At 38.7% G+C, this 14,736-nt stretch overlaps 1 protein-coding gene across 4 annotated transcripts in view; it reads right to left on the minus strand.

Annotated features, from left to right (window-relative positions):
• Positions 1-791: 791 nt before the first annotated feature.
• axo (axotactin) overlaps positions 792-14,736 on the minus strand; it is a 65,650-nt gene continuing 51,705 nt past the window's right edge. For 3 of the 4 annotated variants that reach the window (XM_090180627.1, XM_090180626.1, XM_090180628.1), the window contains exons 14-33: positions 14,165-14,448; positions 12,247-12,420; positions 11,313-11,532; positions 11,138-11,242; positions 10,933-11,075; positions 10,623-10,874; positions 9,560-9,712; positions 9,288-9,491; positions 9,078-9,218; positions 8,853-9,006; positions 8,134-8,207; positions 7,976-8,070; positions 7,761-7,911; positions 7,511-7,689; positions 7,337-7,445; positions 7,120-7,275; positions 6,488-6,658; positions 5,834-5,952; positions 4,945-5,088; positions 792-991 (exon numbers count right to left, since the gene is read on the minus strand). In XM_090180627.1, the coding sequence (XP_090036753.1) occupies positions 902-991; positions 4,945-5,088; positions 5,834-5,952; positions 6,488-6,658; positions 7,120-7,275; positions 7,337-7,445; positions 7,511-7,689; positions 7,761-7,911; positions 7,976-8,070; positions 8,134-8,207; positions 8,853-9,006; positions 9,078-9,218; positions 9,288-9,491; positions 9,560-9,712; positions 10,623-10,874; positions 10,933-11,075; positions 11,138-11,242; positions 11,313-11,532; positions 12,247-12,420; positions 14,165-14,448 (3,118 nt within the window). In that variant the 3' untranslated portion in view covers positions 792-901. Of the gene's footprint in view, positions 992-2,963; positions 3,445-4,944; positions 5,089-5,833; positions 5,953-6,487; positions 6,659-7,119; positions 7,276-7,336; positions 7,446-7,510; positions 7,690-7,760; positions 7,912-7,975; positions 8,071-8,133; positions 8,208-8,852; positions 9,007-9,077; positions 9,219-9,287; positions 9,492-9,559; positions 9,713-10,622; positions 10,875-10,932; positions 11,076-11,137; positions 11,243-11,312; positions 11,533-12,246; positions 12,421-14,164; positions 14,449-14,736 lie in introns of those variants that run through there. The other variant, XM_090180629.1, reaches the window with a different exon arrangement.

Below are 14,736 nucleotides of genomic sequence, written 5' to 3' on the forward strand. Positions count from 1 at the left end.
AAACGAAAACGTTTTTGACAGCATGATTTGGAATTTTTTCCATTGAAAATAACATGGGAATCTGAAATATTTTAAGGGTTCCCCTGTAAAACCTTTTAAAAAATGAAAATTTTTAAAAATTTCAAAAACCTTAAAAATACATTTAAATTGATTTTAAAAATTAAATTTAATCAAGTTTAAATGCAATTTGGTCAATTGGGGGACACTTAAAATCCTTCAGATTCCCACGTTATTTTAAATGGTAATAATTTCAAATCATGTTGTCAAAAACGTTTTCGGTTACCATGGCAAAACGAAAGCCCATCGCAACTTTCCTACAAAATCGGTATAATAATAATAATAATAATCAGCTAGGCTAATACCCAAAGCACCAACTCAGGCCCAAGTCATCAAGCGACTTTTAAAGCCATTATTTCGGGTGGCCGGGTTACAATGCGTCGGAGGGTGGTGGCAAGCCCTGCATGCTACGCGAGCCAACAGCTCCCTACTCCTAAGCCCCTGTGATAGTTGAACAGAATTCTTGAGGCGCTTCAAAGCGGCTGATCTTGAGGCACTTTAAAGCGGCTGATGTACCTCAGCAAGCCTTCCGATTTAGGCCACGCCTACCGTGTCAAAATATCGGGAACTGTGAGTCCCCTTAAACTCTTGGTCCTTGGTTATCCGTACTTGTTCTTTACATTATCGATAGCTGGCGGTTCAAATATTAAAACTCTCCAGTAACTTAATTTTGAAAATCAGGCTCAAGTGAAATATGGTTGAAATGAAAATAGTTGATAATACTATTCATGATCCTTTTGAATATGAAAGACACTAAACTTTATTATTACTATCATTAAAATATAAAAATAAAATCTTTTGATCTTGCGTATAAACAGCCCTGTTTTGGGACTGTTCCACTCGCCTATTCGTAAGGCGAGTAATTAAAAAGGAGACTTCCGGTTCTTCCGTCCATACGATATTTATTACCACTATTCTGCTCCCTGCTAGTAACCTGAAATAAAATTTTCAGGTCAAGGGCACTCTATTTTGGTCTTGGTTGGACGGTGTGGAAACTGCCGTGATAATTTAAACAGATGGCGTTATTGATAAAGATTACTCTGAGCAGTGTGAGAAATAAGGCACTATCACAGGCCAATCACCAGTTTAAAAATTAGCTGGGCCAGTTTAAAAATTAATTGCCTGGGGTGTTAGTGGCCCTGGTGACCACTTAATTAATTCTAAGTTTTTCCCTTCGAGATTTATAGTTCTTTATTTAACACTCCAAAATTTTGAAATACCCATAATAACTAACCTACTAAGCCTATGCCCTAGCACATATTGTCAAGACTCAAGAGTAGATAATTTGACCATAAATGATGAAACCCTGATTTTGAAGGTTAAAAATGGTAAGTGGCCAGTGACCAGTTTTTAAATTAAACTACCTAGGCTCTACTGGCCACAGGTCCAGTTTAAAACAATTCCTTATTTCTCAGCCTGACTCCGAGTGATTATTGTCACTTCCCCTACGTCACAACGTCGTCTGCTCCGTCATCTTCCCTTAAGCTTGAGAGAGTGGAAGAGAAGACAACGAAGCAGACGTTATGACGTGAAGGAGTCTGCATAAGATAGTGGGAAGATAATTTTAACCCACTGACTTTCGGAATATATCTATCAGATGAGGTTCTAGGGCACTGCGTACCGAAATGAATGGTTGTATGTGTTTTTTATTATTTTTCAAGCCAATTCTGTATCCCCACTTTACCAAATTCGTGGCTACACAACTTGGTTAAACATCTTTTTAACTGACCGCAACCCGACTTTACTGTTTGTGATTACAGAAGTGAGGGGTAATACCATAAGTGTATGTGACACTTCTTATTCTTCACATGCTAAAGTGTTACTGAGAGCCATTCACAAGACAGATTGCATTACTGCTTCGTCACCGCTTGCTAACGTGTCACACGTAGCCTTTGACAGTGCCTCGCAAGGGGGAGATTTTAATCTTAGCTCTCAGTAAAATATTCCCTTAAGTAACAAACTTATAGAATAATATTATAGACTTATGACACCTTCTAACGACTTGTTGTAAATCGGCGTTTTTTACAATTCTAGGATGATAGAATATACAACATGCATAAATTATTTCCATAATATTGTATGCACCAGCGCATCGAGTGACGCGCCATCTACTATTGGAAAATATAAATAATCCGTATATCCTATTACGCTCCGCTTTCGAGAAAATACCATATTAAATATTGAACTGGTACTACAAACTACCAGACGCCAGTAGGATCTACTTTTTCAAGGTCAATAAATACTCTAAGCCCACATTGGACAGTCCTTTCTTCTAAGGTGATTTATTAGTCGTGGCCGTAAATAGGAAATTAAGTATCTTCCTTTAAACTGAACTAGGGACGGCGGAATAGGGAGGGGGGGTTATTGTAGAGTTAAAAAAATTTGTGTTAATATTCTGTATTTTTATTTTTAGCTAGTTCGATTCTGTTAGTCGGACTTCCTAGCTCGTTTGATTCTAACTTAGGTAATAAACCAGCGGTTTATTCGACTAAAATCGGTAGCTTATAAGTTAAAGGGACTTAACACTTCGACCATTTCCCGCTCCCTCCTATGGCTTCAGATATTTTTGGCGTTGGTTAGTGATTTCCCGCCTAAATTGTTAATATAAAACACATAAAAAACCTTAAAAAAGACTTGCGGTTATATTCCCTTTAAAGAAAATCTGGAAATATGCATTAAATACCTCGACAAAAAAATTTAGCGCTAACCTTTCGCCGCCGTTAACTATGAACTTCCGGTACTAGATAACGATTTGCCGGAATTGATTTCTCTACCGATTATTATGAATTTTGTGTTGAACGAGAGACGTTAGTAAGAACAAAATACGAAGCGTGAAAACGTCGAAAATGGTTATGAACATGACACATGTGACGAGCTATTACAAGATCTAACCTAATAAGATCCAGGTATAATATTTATTGGCGCTTTTCAAAAAAAAAATACAAGTATAAAATTGTTTTCCTACGTAAATTCCGTAGCTGGTACTATTAACAGTTTATCCTTTGTTAAAATAAAACTACAATTACAAAAGAATACGATTTCATCTTTAAAGGTCCCACGACCCGAAAGTCATCGTCAAACGTTAAATATTTTTAGCATTGGCATTCGCACACTTATCGGGCGTCCTAAGAGATATGTACACATAGAAAAGTAATGACACGTCGCGAGAGGAAGATTGAGACATTGGTTACGGCAGCGGCACTGTCTCAATGTTGGATGGAGTGAGGAATGGTTCGTTCTTTGTCACGGGTAAGAAGAGTACAAAGCGGGGGATGGTTGAATGGACTGGTTGTAGAAAATGGTGGAAAAACACAACACACATGACGTATAAAAGCGACGATAACACAAATTAGGATTATTGTCTTACGCAGACTGGGCGGGCGCTTTCTGTAAATGGAAAACAATGGACGTCAACGAGCCATATGAACTGAACAACAGAGGTCGCTTGCGTATAGACGCTTCAATAAATCATCCTTCATGGAATTCACCAAGAAGTAATATTTCCGAGAGCCAGAACCTGCAAGTCACTGTTTATATAGTGCTTATTGAAATAATGGAAATTTTTCACCTTTACGGCAGCTATGAACAACAAACACAGCACTCCACACAAGGAGAACGCAACCCGTCAAAAGTCGTGGATTTTCTTGCGTACAATTTTCATTGGCTAAATGCTTTAGCACCTGGTGCCGTCGGTAGGGGAAAATTCGGAAATTGTCTCCCCCCCCGTCCGTAAAACGTTCAGCGTAAAGGTTCATCCAATGAAATTTGTACACAACACTGCGTTAGCGTGTTTAAAGGCTAGCTGCGTTCTCCTTGTGTTTGTCGCTCCTAGACGGCAGCAACAAGCGTTCCCCATGTCGTTACGTTTAAACCAGGTAGCTTTTTTGACATATTACGGCTTGGCAAAAACACGACAGGTAAAAAGTTTCCATTAGTTTCACAAGCAGTATATTAACAATACCTCGCTGGTCCTGGCTCTCGGAAATATTACTTCTTGGTGATTTCCTGCGAGGGTGATTTATTTAAGCGCCTATTGGGAGCATATTTCAAATACGAGACGACAAAAGGTGTTGGTTATTCACTGTGCGTGTCCTATGACGTACTGGTGCGATCTAAATTAACTCATTTTTATGAGCTATCTAAAATGATAAACTACTTCGCGGCGTTAGGATATATGACGTCAGTATGCAGCGCGCGTCACTACGCCATCTATGTAGCTACCGTTTCGACAATAATTGTCGAATGAATTTGGACTATTATTAAAAGTATATAATATATCTGTTGTGAGTGAAGTATCTACCTATATTGAACATTGTATTCGCTTGAAACGAGTACTTTCGCCGCCTGTAGCTGATTTTGGAAAGTAACAATAGTGCGGAGTTGAATACGTCATATAAAAATAGTACATCGCGGGTTAATTTTTACATTTTACATCGATTGGGGTAATACTGCGAAGGCACATTTTTAAGACGGGGTCGATACTTCTCTCGTAAAAATATATTATTTACTTCAGCTATTATTAAATGCGAGTTTTAACTATATGGGTTTTTGACTAGGGCTTCTATTAAAAAATACTTTAGCTTAACTATATTAAACTAATACGAATCCTGACTAGAAAATCATTAATTCAATACGATATTAGCTAATTAATACTAATTGCGGTGCAATTAAGCTCGTTGGGTTTAAGATAATTAGGTGGGTTTAGGTTTAGGTTTAGGGCTCGCTTTGTTATCAATGTATAAGAACTCGGCAGAGTCTTCGTCATCGTCGTCGATTCGCGTCTTTGTAAGATAATATAGAGAGAGTTAAATGAAATTATGATTTTGGTTAAAAAGACTGATTCACTCAGGCGTAACTTTCACCCAGTGATAAGCGATGGATGGTTACCTCGCTGGTCGATGCCAAAGGTGCCGTTTTATGGGGTCCGTTGGTAACTATGGTCGGGGACGGGGACCCGTCCTTCAAGAGGCTGCTCTTGTCCTCTTGGTCGTCGTCCTCGTCATCCCCATCTTCGTTGTCATCTTGCATCGCCTACGATTGTCAACAAGACAAGAACCAAAAGAAACCGCGTTTCAGAGATACGTCCAATTTGGTTCGAAGCCAGGAAGACATTGGAATTGAGAATAGGCGCTAGTATAAAGTCGGATATGATTGCTGAACTTGTTAAAATGGGACGACGAAATAGTACAGTTAAAGCCTATGGATGAATTCATAGGCTCTTTGGTGGGTAAGCTAATGGAAGCATTGTGGAAGGTAGTCTTTCCCATCAAAACAAGAAGGCCATTTTACTTTATAATATCGCCTATTGGTCGGATAGTTTCACGTTAGGGGATGAATCCGAGTTTCCAAAATGATGGATTCGACAATGGAAGAAAAGGGTAAACGGAGAATGCGTTTTAAAGGTAGGAAATATTACGGATAATGCGTTTTAAAGGTAGGAAATATTACGGATAATGCGTTTTAAAGGTAGGAAATATTACGGAGAATGCGTTTTAAAGGTAGGAAATATTACGGAGAATGCGTTTTAAAGGTAGGAAATATTATATTACGCATTATCACATTAACCTTTTACTCAAATGTTGTATCCACCATTTCACCCGCACCGAAATCATCATCCACCTTCAACGTTTTCGACCAATTCCGACTCAAAACTACGGAGTCTTAATCTACTACTAAAGTTACAGTTAGGAGGTTTACTACTAGGATTAAATGCTAAGCTTTGTGGGAAAGGGATTTTCCGCGCACTATAATGGTATGAGGGTGTCTATTTTCTTACTGCAGCAATGAGATCTTCGGTGTCCCCAGCCGGATCCCACTCGAGCTCTTGAGACGACGTAGGACGGATGGGATGGAACTCTAACGCGTCGGTCGCGTCCGACCCTCCCGCCGATATGGCTGAAAAAAGGACAAGGGCCAGCCTAATTGGTTTTCTGGACCACACGGATTAACCTCAAGATGGAATTTATTTTCCCTTCGGACGGATTAATGTACTGAAATATACTTCGAACTACACTTTGATCTTTGATAAAATGTAGTACCGAGATCGATATAATTGAATTCGAAATTAGATTCCAATTAGTTATTTTTGAATATCTTTAATGGTTAAAAAGTAGTCATCGTCGTCCAGCAAAGTACACTAGACCCATTTGTATGTTTGGTACGTATATGTAAAGTTGTAAATAAATGACTTAGAAACGAAAGAGCCCTAAGATAATACCCGTTAGGGACATCTTTCTCAGAGCGAATATAAGGTAAAAGAGATTCGAAGAGTAACAGAAGAAAGTAGAGATAAACAGTGAAAAAAGAAACCACGACCGTCAGAGTGTAAAAAGAAATTCCGTCTTGAAAGCGTTTACGTTTTCGTAAACGAAAAATAGTAATTCGATATTGTTTCGCAATTTCTACCGAAATCTGGTTTTTCGGAACGTACCACCATCGCTACGGACGTAATTGGGTGAGTACTCGGGGTCCTTGTATGTCTGGAAGTCGTTCTTAGAGTTGTTAATGTATGACTTGGTCCTCAAGTCCACCAAATCGGGAGTTTGGTGTAGAGGTCGTGATTCTATTTCGTCGAAGGCTTTCGTGTCGTTGAAACTGACGGCTGGTGAAAGGACATGGATAGTGTTAGCGAAACAGCCAAACAGGCAACGCGGTTTGGAGTATCTCAAAGGTAAACCCGATATTAAATTAATCCGAGGGGTCGGACATTTGTACAAAATCCCGTACACTTCTCAAGAAATCTCCGACGAAATCGCGAAATCCCTGACCAAATTTCAAAATCTCCGACGAAATCGCAAAATCTCTGACGAAATTGCAAAATCTCTGACGAAATTGCAAAATCTTATGAAATCCGGAAATCTTTGACGAAATCGCGAAATCTCTGACGAAATCGTGAAATCTCTAATAAAATTGCAAAATCTTTGACGAAATCGCGAAATCTTTGACAAAATCACGAAATTAGAGAATTCGAAATCCCGTACGCTTTTTTTTGGAATGTCCGACCCCTCGAATAAATCCCTTCTACCGTAAGTTGTCTTTTTAAAAAAGTAGAAAATCACTCGCCTTTCACTGGATAAGAAGGTGGCCTTTTGTTCGAGTAAAAATATTTGGTTTCTTCTTCAAACTGAAGCAGTTTATGTTTCCGTTGAGACTTCCAAACGTACAAGAAGACGGCCATCAGAACAATGACCAAGAATATAGCCATGACTAAAGCCACCCCTGTAAAAGACGTTTGAAACAAACGGCCAGTAATTGATTAGACAACAACAACGACACTTACGTCCAGTACTGACGTTGACGGCGATTAAGTGACTGACTTTGGGATGGACAGAGTTGTGGGAGAAAGGAACCATGACCGGCGGGTCAGGAAACCATTTCTCGCTGGTCACCTGCGACCGTTTTGGAGAAAAATATTACTCACATTGTTGGCGATTTATAAGCGAGGTGTACTTGCCTCAGGTGGTAACGAGGGAGCCACGGTTTCGGCGTAGACACCGACCGCGAAGGAGGCGCACTTCTCCTCGCTGAAAGAACCCTCTTTATGGATCTTCTTAACCTCGCTGACGCTTTGTTGGTAGCCGAGGGCCGTTTCGAAAGGTTTCATTATTTCGTTATTTACCGTTATGAAAATGTCTAAAATTGACTATGTATTATCGACTATCTATCTCTACCGTTAATGACTAATGAAGAAACTAATTACTTACTGGACATACAACCGACGAAATTGGTGGATCCCAGTACCTTCTGAGGATACTGCGGATTGTGTCCGCCCAAGGTGATCGTGCTGATGGGATCCGGAGATGGCGACGTCTCTGGTGGCTTAATAATGGCGCTGTGCAGTTCTCCGTCCAAAGCCTAAATTCCGGTTTGTTGATTAACGATTGAGACTTGAAATTAAGTTAGAAAGTGCGTCATTTACCAGAACGTGGTTTTCATCTTCCGATTTTGTGTACCGGAACCAATGCCTGTATCCATCCACTAACGTGCCGTGAGACGTTTTGGCGTTAAAGACAACTAAAGGGTTGGAAAGCGAAAGATTAACGATGTCCCAAATGGTTTAAAATATCTAACGCGTACTCTTTTTCATTTTCTGGTTGTCCTCCAAAATGAGAGACCCGTTCTGATTCAGTGCGACAGAAACGTAGTTGGAGCTACGCAAAATAGTACACAAGTTGGTTAGTAATCCATTATTGACCTCTAAGTGTTATCAACTCTTTATCAAACTCATAGACTAAGAAATGCGTTTCCACCTTGGAGAGATAAAATACTGGACCAGAATCTGGATTGCGCGTTTTATTATTTAAGAGTAACGGCACTCCTAGCTCCAAGGTGTCTGTTATTGGAAGATTTCCACCCAAATATTGAATAATATAATAGGTGAACGACCTCTGGCTTAAGCTCTTTAGCTCGTCTTCTAATATTTTAAGAAGATAATCTAAAACATTTGATTAGTTAATGGATAGCTAAAGGAAGTATAACCTTAGCAAGGACGGTTTAGCTTTCACACCACGAGTTTCAGAAGGTTCCACCGAGAAAGTGGGCATATTTTCAACTATACTACCTCCAACTGAATGCATTTCGCGTACTAAATCTTGCTCGTAGGATGTGGTTCAGAAACATTAGTTTCAGAAGGCTCCACCGACATATGATAAAGTTACAAATTTAAGTAAATTCTTTCTTTCGCGGTGGGCATATTTTCAACTATACCTCCAAACTGAATGCATTTAACGGACTAAATCTTGCTCGTAGGATGTCGTTGTGAAACATTTCTTAGTCTTTATTGAAACTTAACAAACCTCTGAGCAAATTGTAGCATGAGAATAATTCTACTTTTGAAACCGGGTTCCTTGGTGGAGAACGCCATATGAATGGACAGGCTTTCGACCACGCTACCATTCACCGAGAATCCGTACTGAACGATAGTTTTTCCATCGAAACTGCCCCCGATTTCTAGATTGTTATTTGCCATTAGATAAATGCGTCTTTATAGATTACTAATTTACAACCCGGTCTTTTTATACCTTTGTCGCAAGTTTCACCAATATAAGAGGTCATGTTACAGTCGCATGATGTCGTGTTCGTTTTCCATCCCTCGATACAGAGTCCTCCGTGATGACACGGATGGCTGTCGCAAAGCATCTTGTAGTCCCAAACGATTTCGCCTGTATAAAATCATACGTGAAACCTTTGGCCCAAATATAGACGAAATGGTCGTATTAAGAAACGCTAACCGTGTGCTTGTGGAGTCCTGGTCATGGCTTTCAGGTCAAATAACTCCCCTCCTATTTTTAAGCCCTGAATGGACCCTATAAATCCGTGAATTCTTGAATTCATACCATCCTCCGGTTTGCTGACGCCTCCGATGAAGATTTGGTTGTTGGGGAGGGCGGAAAACGCCGGTCTAGATGGTCGTACCAATTCCAACTGACTTTCGTCTGTTTCACAAATCATATTCATCTCAATTTTACAAATTAAAACAAATATAGTCTAACCATTAGCGTACCCGGGGAATCTGGATCCGGGAACGGGTTTCTCGAGTATTCCTGGAGGAATGTATTTGGGTAACTTATAATGATCTCTTCTTTTTGAACGGTCAGGATAGTTTCGTTATCCCGTCTCTCCACGATGACTTGAACTGGAAGTCCCTTGGAAATATCTGTGGATGACGTGAAGTGATGAAGATAATTTTATTGTATCAAGAACGCATAGAAGTACTAAGAACTATGAACCTTAACATTGGCCCATGCTGCCTTGTTGTTATACTTTCAGAAACAGTCTAAGCAGCCGACGGTTCTCTCTCTATGTAAAAATACATTACACCAAGCCCAAGGCCCAAGTTAGGCTTAAGCCTTCTTCGGCAAAGTATAACTTTATGCGTTCTTGATTGTACATTAACGAGTAAGTTGCAAATATATTTTCAGAATAGAAACTTAACTACTTTATATTTATCGTTCATTTGATGAGTGGTTTTCCGAAAATGTAACTCACTTAATTAAGTAATATCGTTAAGTTTATTTAATATTAAAATTAAATTTACGTGCAGCGCCCCGCTGCGGTTTTTATTCTGAACGATATGTCATGGACTATGGTTCTATCTGAATTTTTACCACTGCATCTGGTTGATTATATAGTCCCCACTATTCTTGTAATATTCTTGCTAGATTATATGGCGATGCCAATTTAGCGCGCGCTCTAAAGGATTAGCGTGAGCGCGTGTATTTAAAACCATGTAAGCACCCACGTACAAAATTCAGTAGTAGAATCCCATAATTCTATAGCAGATTTTTCGGATTCGTCCACGAAATCAGTAGCATCTAAATTTCGTATCCAAGCCTAAACTCTATGTTGGGGATATCGGTCAATGAGAAATAACGTGTAGTCGATGACGTCAATCACCACGCTGAAATTCAAATTGTTTTGGCGTACTACTAATTATTTTTAATTAACTACTAAGTGGAAAGCAACGAAACTATATTTGGGTACTTTAAACGTAAGCGCTTCGTTTAATAACAAAATTAACTTAATTAAGGCATCTTACTCTTTAAATTTAACCAATCCCCATTTACCTTTAGAAGCGACGGAACCACTGACAATGGTATGGTTGGAGTTATAGGTGAAATAAACTTTGTTGTCTGATAAATGAAGTTGAACAAAGTTGTTGTTTTGATCGAATGCGTAGATAATAAGGGCTTCTTTCTCGTTGGTGCGGAAACTGACCAAGAAACTCTGGTGCAAAAGAGAATTTGGAGGATTTCCTTTGGTCTGATTGTGGTAGAAAGAATCTTCCGTTAGGAACGTCATGGCGTTTTCATTTATATCTAAAGAATAATATCGTTAAGAAAGGCGAATCGAGAAGTTTCTGTAGAATTAACTTGCTTTTTTCGCAGTTGACTCCGGAATGCGCAGCCTTGTTTATGCATTCGCACATATAAGTACCCCAAAACTCGTGGCAGATGGCTTGGTTCTGGCACGGATTTGGTAGGCAAGATGGTCGACAACCAGTCGCGATATCGGCGGCTCTGCAGAAATTAAGTTATATTTCTTCTAGTGGTCAAAACCTTTTTTGAATCTGAAGACTTACCTTCTGGTCAAATACTGATACACATCGACGACGGCGTTGTTGATGACCAGCCCTCGGAAACAACCAATAAACCCGGCTTTGATCGGCGAATCTTTGGCGAATTGTCTTTTTTTGGGAAAGTATTTAATTAATTTCTCAATTCTTAGTTGGTTAAACAATTTCCTGGGATATTTACCCAGGTACGGCTCCGATAAACATGGGCCCTTCGAAAGGTCCCACTTCTTCGTCGGCCAAATCGATCATGACGGAATCCAAGTTGATGGTGAACCTCATATGATGAGTGTCGTGGTCGACCCAAACCTGTTGCCATTCGCCCGAGTTGAGACGCCTTCTGGATGTCACTTTTACCCGCTTGGGTTCTCCATTGACCGTGAATTCGAAAGACAATTCGTGATCTAAGAGATGATACCTATCAGTCACCTTCATTGACATGGTCAGGGTTTGTGGAGAGATGGTTCATAGACTCCGATTTTTGTACTCTTTAATATTCTTAGTCTGCGCCAGAAGGCGCAGCGAGCGCTATGTTTAGGGGCTCGTCCTCAGCTCTCTGCTTTCGTCATATCAACAAAGATTTTTTCGTCTTCGACTCTACTCCATTTTATCAGTAGGCGATACTTTTTATAAATTTTACGAATTTGCGGGCGGTAAATATAGTTTTATGAACAATGATTATTATCGGTGCTGTGCTTTCGTTTTTTAATTTAGTTGTCTTTAAATAGTGGTAAAATGACATCGGAAATATCAAATAAGGTTTTTTTAAAGTTTTCTTACATAACATTTTTCCATAAATTCAAATCAATATTCTAATTTAACTTTAAAAATCTAATCTGTAAACTCGCAATTATAGCTACAAAACATCAGTGCGCTACTTTATTTCCAAAACCACGTATCTTTTAAAAACATTTGTGCAAAGATACGTCGTTTTGGAAATAAGATAGAAGTCGCTATGTGCTGCAGAGAAGTGGTCGACTTTTCAAAGGGGCTACATAGCGATGACAGCGCCATCTATATTTTCCAATGGCGTTATCAAAGCTATACTATGGGAAAAAATCGGAGTCTATCTCTCCACAAACCCTGACATGGTTAATTTGAAGCTTTTGATTACTTACCGCTGGTAAGTAACACCCTGAAGTAACCATGGTCAGTGTGGGCTGACGCTTGGTACAAGAGCACGGCTCGGTCATTAGAAGTACGGAAACTGAACGCCATGTCACCATTTCTCCAGCCAGGCACCTCCAAGTAGGAATGCTTCGTTTTGAAAGTGATGACGTACAATTGAGTATCTGACCAGATATTAATTTTACATCATTAACTGAGCATTTTAATGTCTTAAAATTTAAGGTGTGCAAATACCAATTTTTGTGGATCGAATCGAATATCAAATATTTGTTTCTAGTCAAGTCAAATACCAAATCGAATACTTAAAAAGTCGTATATTTGTGAGCGAAATACTAATTAGTAAATTTTTATTTTTAGAGTTATAATTTTAGTTCTATTTGGAAAATACGGCAAGGTTTGATAATCTAGCTAATAAGAGACTATTTGATTGAGTACAGGCTGAGCTGTTAGGCAAAGGGAATATTCAAAACAGGTTCCTATCTTGGCGATGTCACTATAGAGATATTTCACTTGTATAGGGGTCTACGTCACCAATGCTTTTTCGTATTAAGAAACCCGCTCAAAATGGCGACAATTACACTGCCAAAGCTAGGAAAAGCAGACGACGTGAAATATCTCTATAGCAAAAGTGACTTTTTAAGAAGAAAAATTCTTTAAATGACCTTAAAACTAAAAAAACTCGTAGTTATTCGATCGGTTTTGTAAACTATTTGAAATTACAAATAATTTCTATCAATATTTTCGAATATTCACGAACATTTTCATTGTTTATTCGATCGAAGAATCGAATATACGATTTGATATTTGAACGAAATATTTGATATAATCATTAATTATTTCATTTCTACCATGAAAATCGAACTGAATTATGTAGTCCGCTCCAGTGCCGGCCCGAGGCAAGTTTTAGGATGGAGCGAAATTTGAATATGGCACCCCCCTTGCTTTCCCCAATATTTTTTCCCCTGACATGAAAATATGTCAAGCACAGGAACTCAAAAGCTATTTTGGAGTACAAAACCAATTTTTCCAACTATTCTGTTTTTATTGCCAATTCTTGGCGCTAAGTTTATTTCATAAAATTTCAACGCGCATCTATTCGATTGAACAGCAATATCTTTATTTATGATTATCGACTTCTTTGGTTCTAGTACTGCAATTTTTCTAAGAATTAAAATTACATTCATTTCCAATTCTGATAAATGTTTTGTGGATCGAGTCAACAGTAAATGCAGTAAAGTACTGCTCATTCTAGCTACAAATGGTAGAAAAATAATGATACTAGTCAAAATTCAGGGTATAAATGAATACGTTCATGCTTTAACCAAATATTTTGCAAAACCCTACTTAAAGGACCACAGAATCATTTGAAAATTTCTGTCCCAAAATCCAATTAGCTTCTCCCTTTCGACCAATCATATTCTGAAATATATTCAGCCACAACCAGGGTTCGAAAACTAATAACCTGACCCAAAAAGTCCAGTGAGTTTTTTTGACCCACCCACCTCAAAAGGCATACTTAAAAGCCCACTTCAGAAAAAAACCCACTTTCCAATCTCAGATTTTAAATGAAAAACCGAATTTTTCAATGTGCAATGACCACTTTAATATTTTTCTTAGACTGAATTGTATTTTGAATGTGATACAAAATTTACTAAGTTAACTAGCTTGTTTACTTGAAACTTATAAATTGGTACTTCTACCGGTCCTTTGGTTCAACTTTGCAGTATCTGTATACTTACACATATCGTCTAATACAAATATGGAAATTGTTTACTAAAATCAAAAACCCACCCAAATGAAAAAAAAACACAATAAAAACCCAAATGGTTGGGCTTTTTGGAAATAAATAACTTTGGTCACAACGAAAATCAAACGATTCTGTTTCCCTTTAAAATACGCGAGACAAACCTGTTTCGACGCATTCTAGAGGTCCTAAGTTAATTCGAGCTTGGGCGTCTTTCTCTAGCTTGCTAGGTTGCAAGATGAACAATTTGGTGATGCCCAAATCCTCCGGCTGGCTGTATGTTCCTTCGTCCGTCCTCCAGGGTCGGTCAGCGCTGTCACAGTTACACAGCTTATCCGGATTGGCGCAGTTCTTGTCTTTGCCACATTGACATTGCCCCGGCTTGGTGTCACCGACGTGGTAGATTAGTTGACCAAACGACGATACCATCCAGGTGTACGTGTATAACCTGAAATGACGTTGACAGGACAAGAAACCTTTAGAATGAAGCCCTTAGAGGTTCAATTTTAATGCTTTTATTTATAATAGATGGCACCAGCTTAAACATTTTGGCGGGAAGAAGGTAAATACCAACTGATTTATTAAAAAAAAAAACATTTCTAAAAAGCTTTAACACAGGCTGTTTCAAAAGGTTATGTAAAATTTGAAGGAGTTGTAGAGGCTGATTTGAGAAATATGCCTGTTTTTTCCCCATTTTCCTACGATGAGTTAAAAGAGCGCCAGCGAACTTCAAAGT

The sequence above is a fragment of the Leiobunum rupestre genome, chromosome 7 (assembly GCF_980474605.1).
Source record: "Leiobunum rupestre chromosome 7, qqLeiRupe1.1.hap1, whole genome shotgun sequence".
Classification (NCBI taxonomy): domain Eukaryota; kingdom Metazoa; phylum Arthropoda; class Arachnida; order Opiliones; family Sclerosomatidae; genus Leiobunum; species Leiobunum rupestre.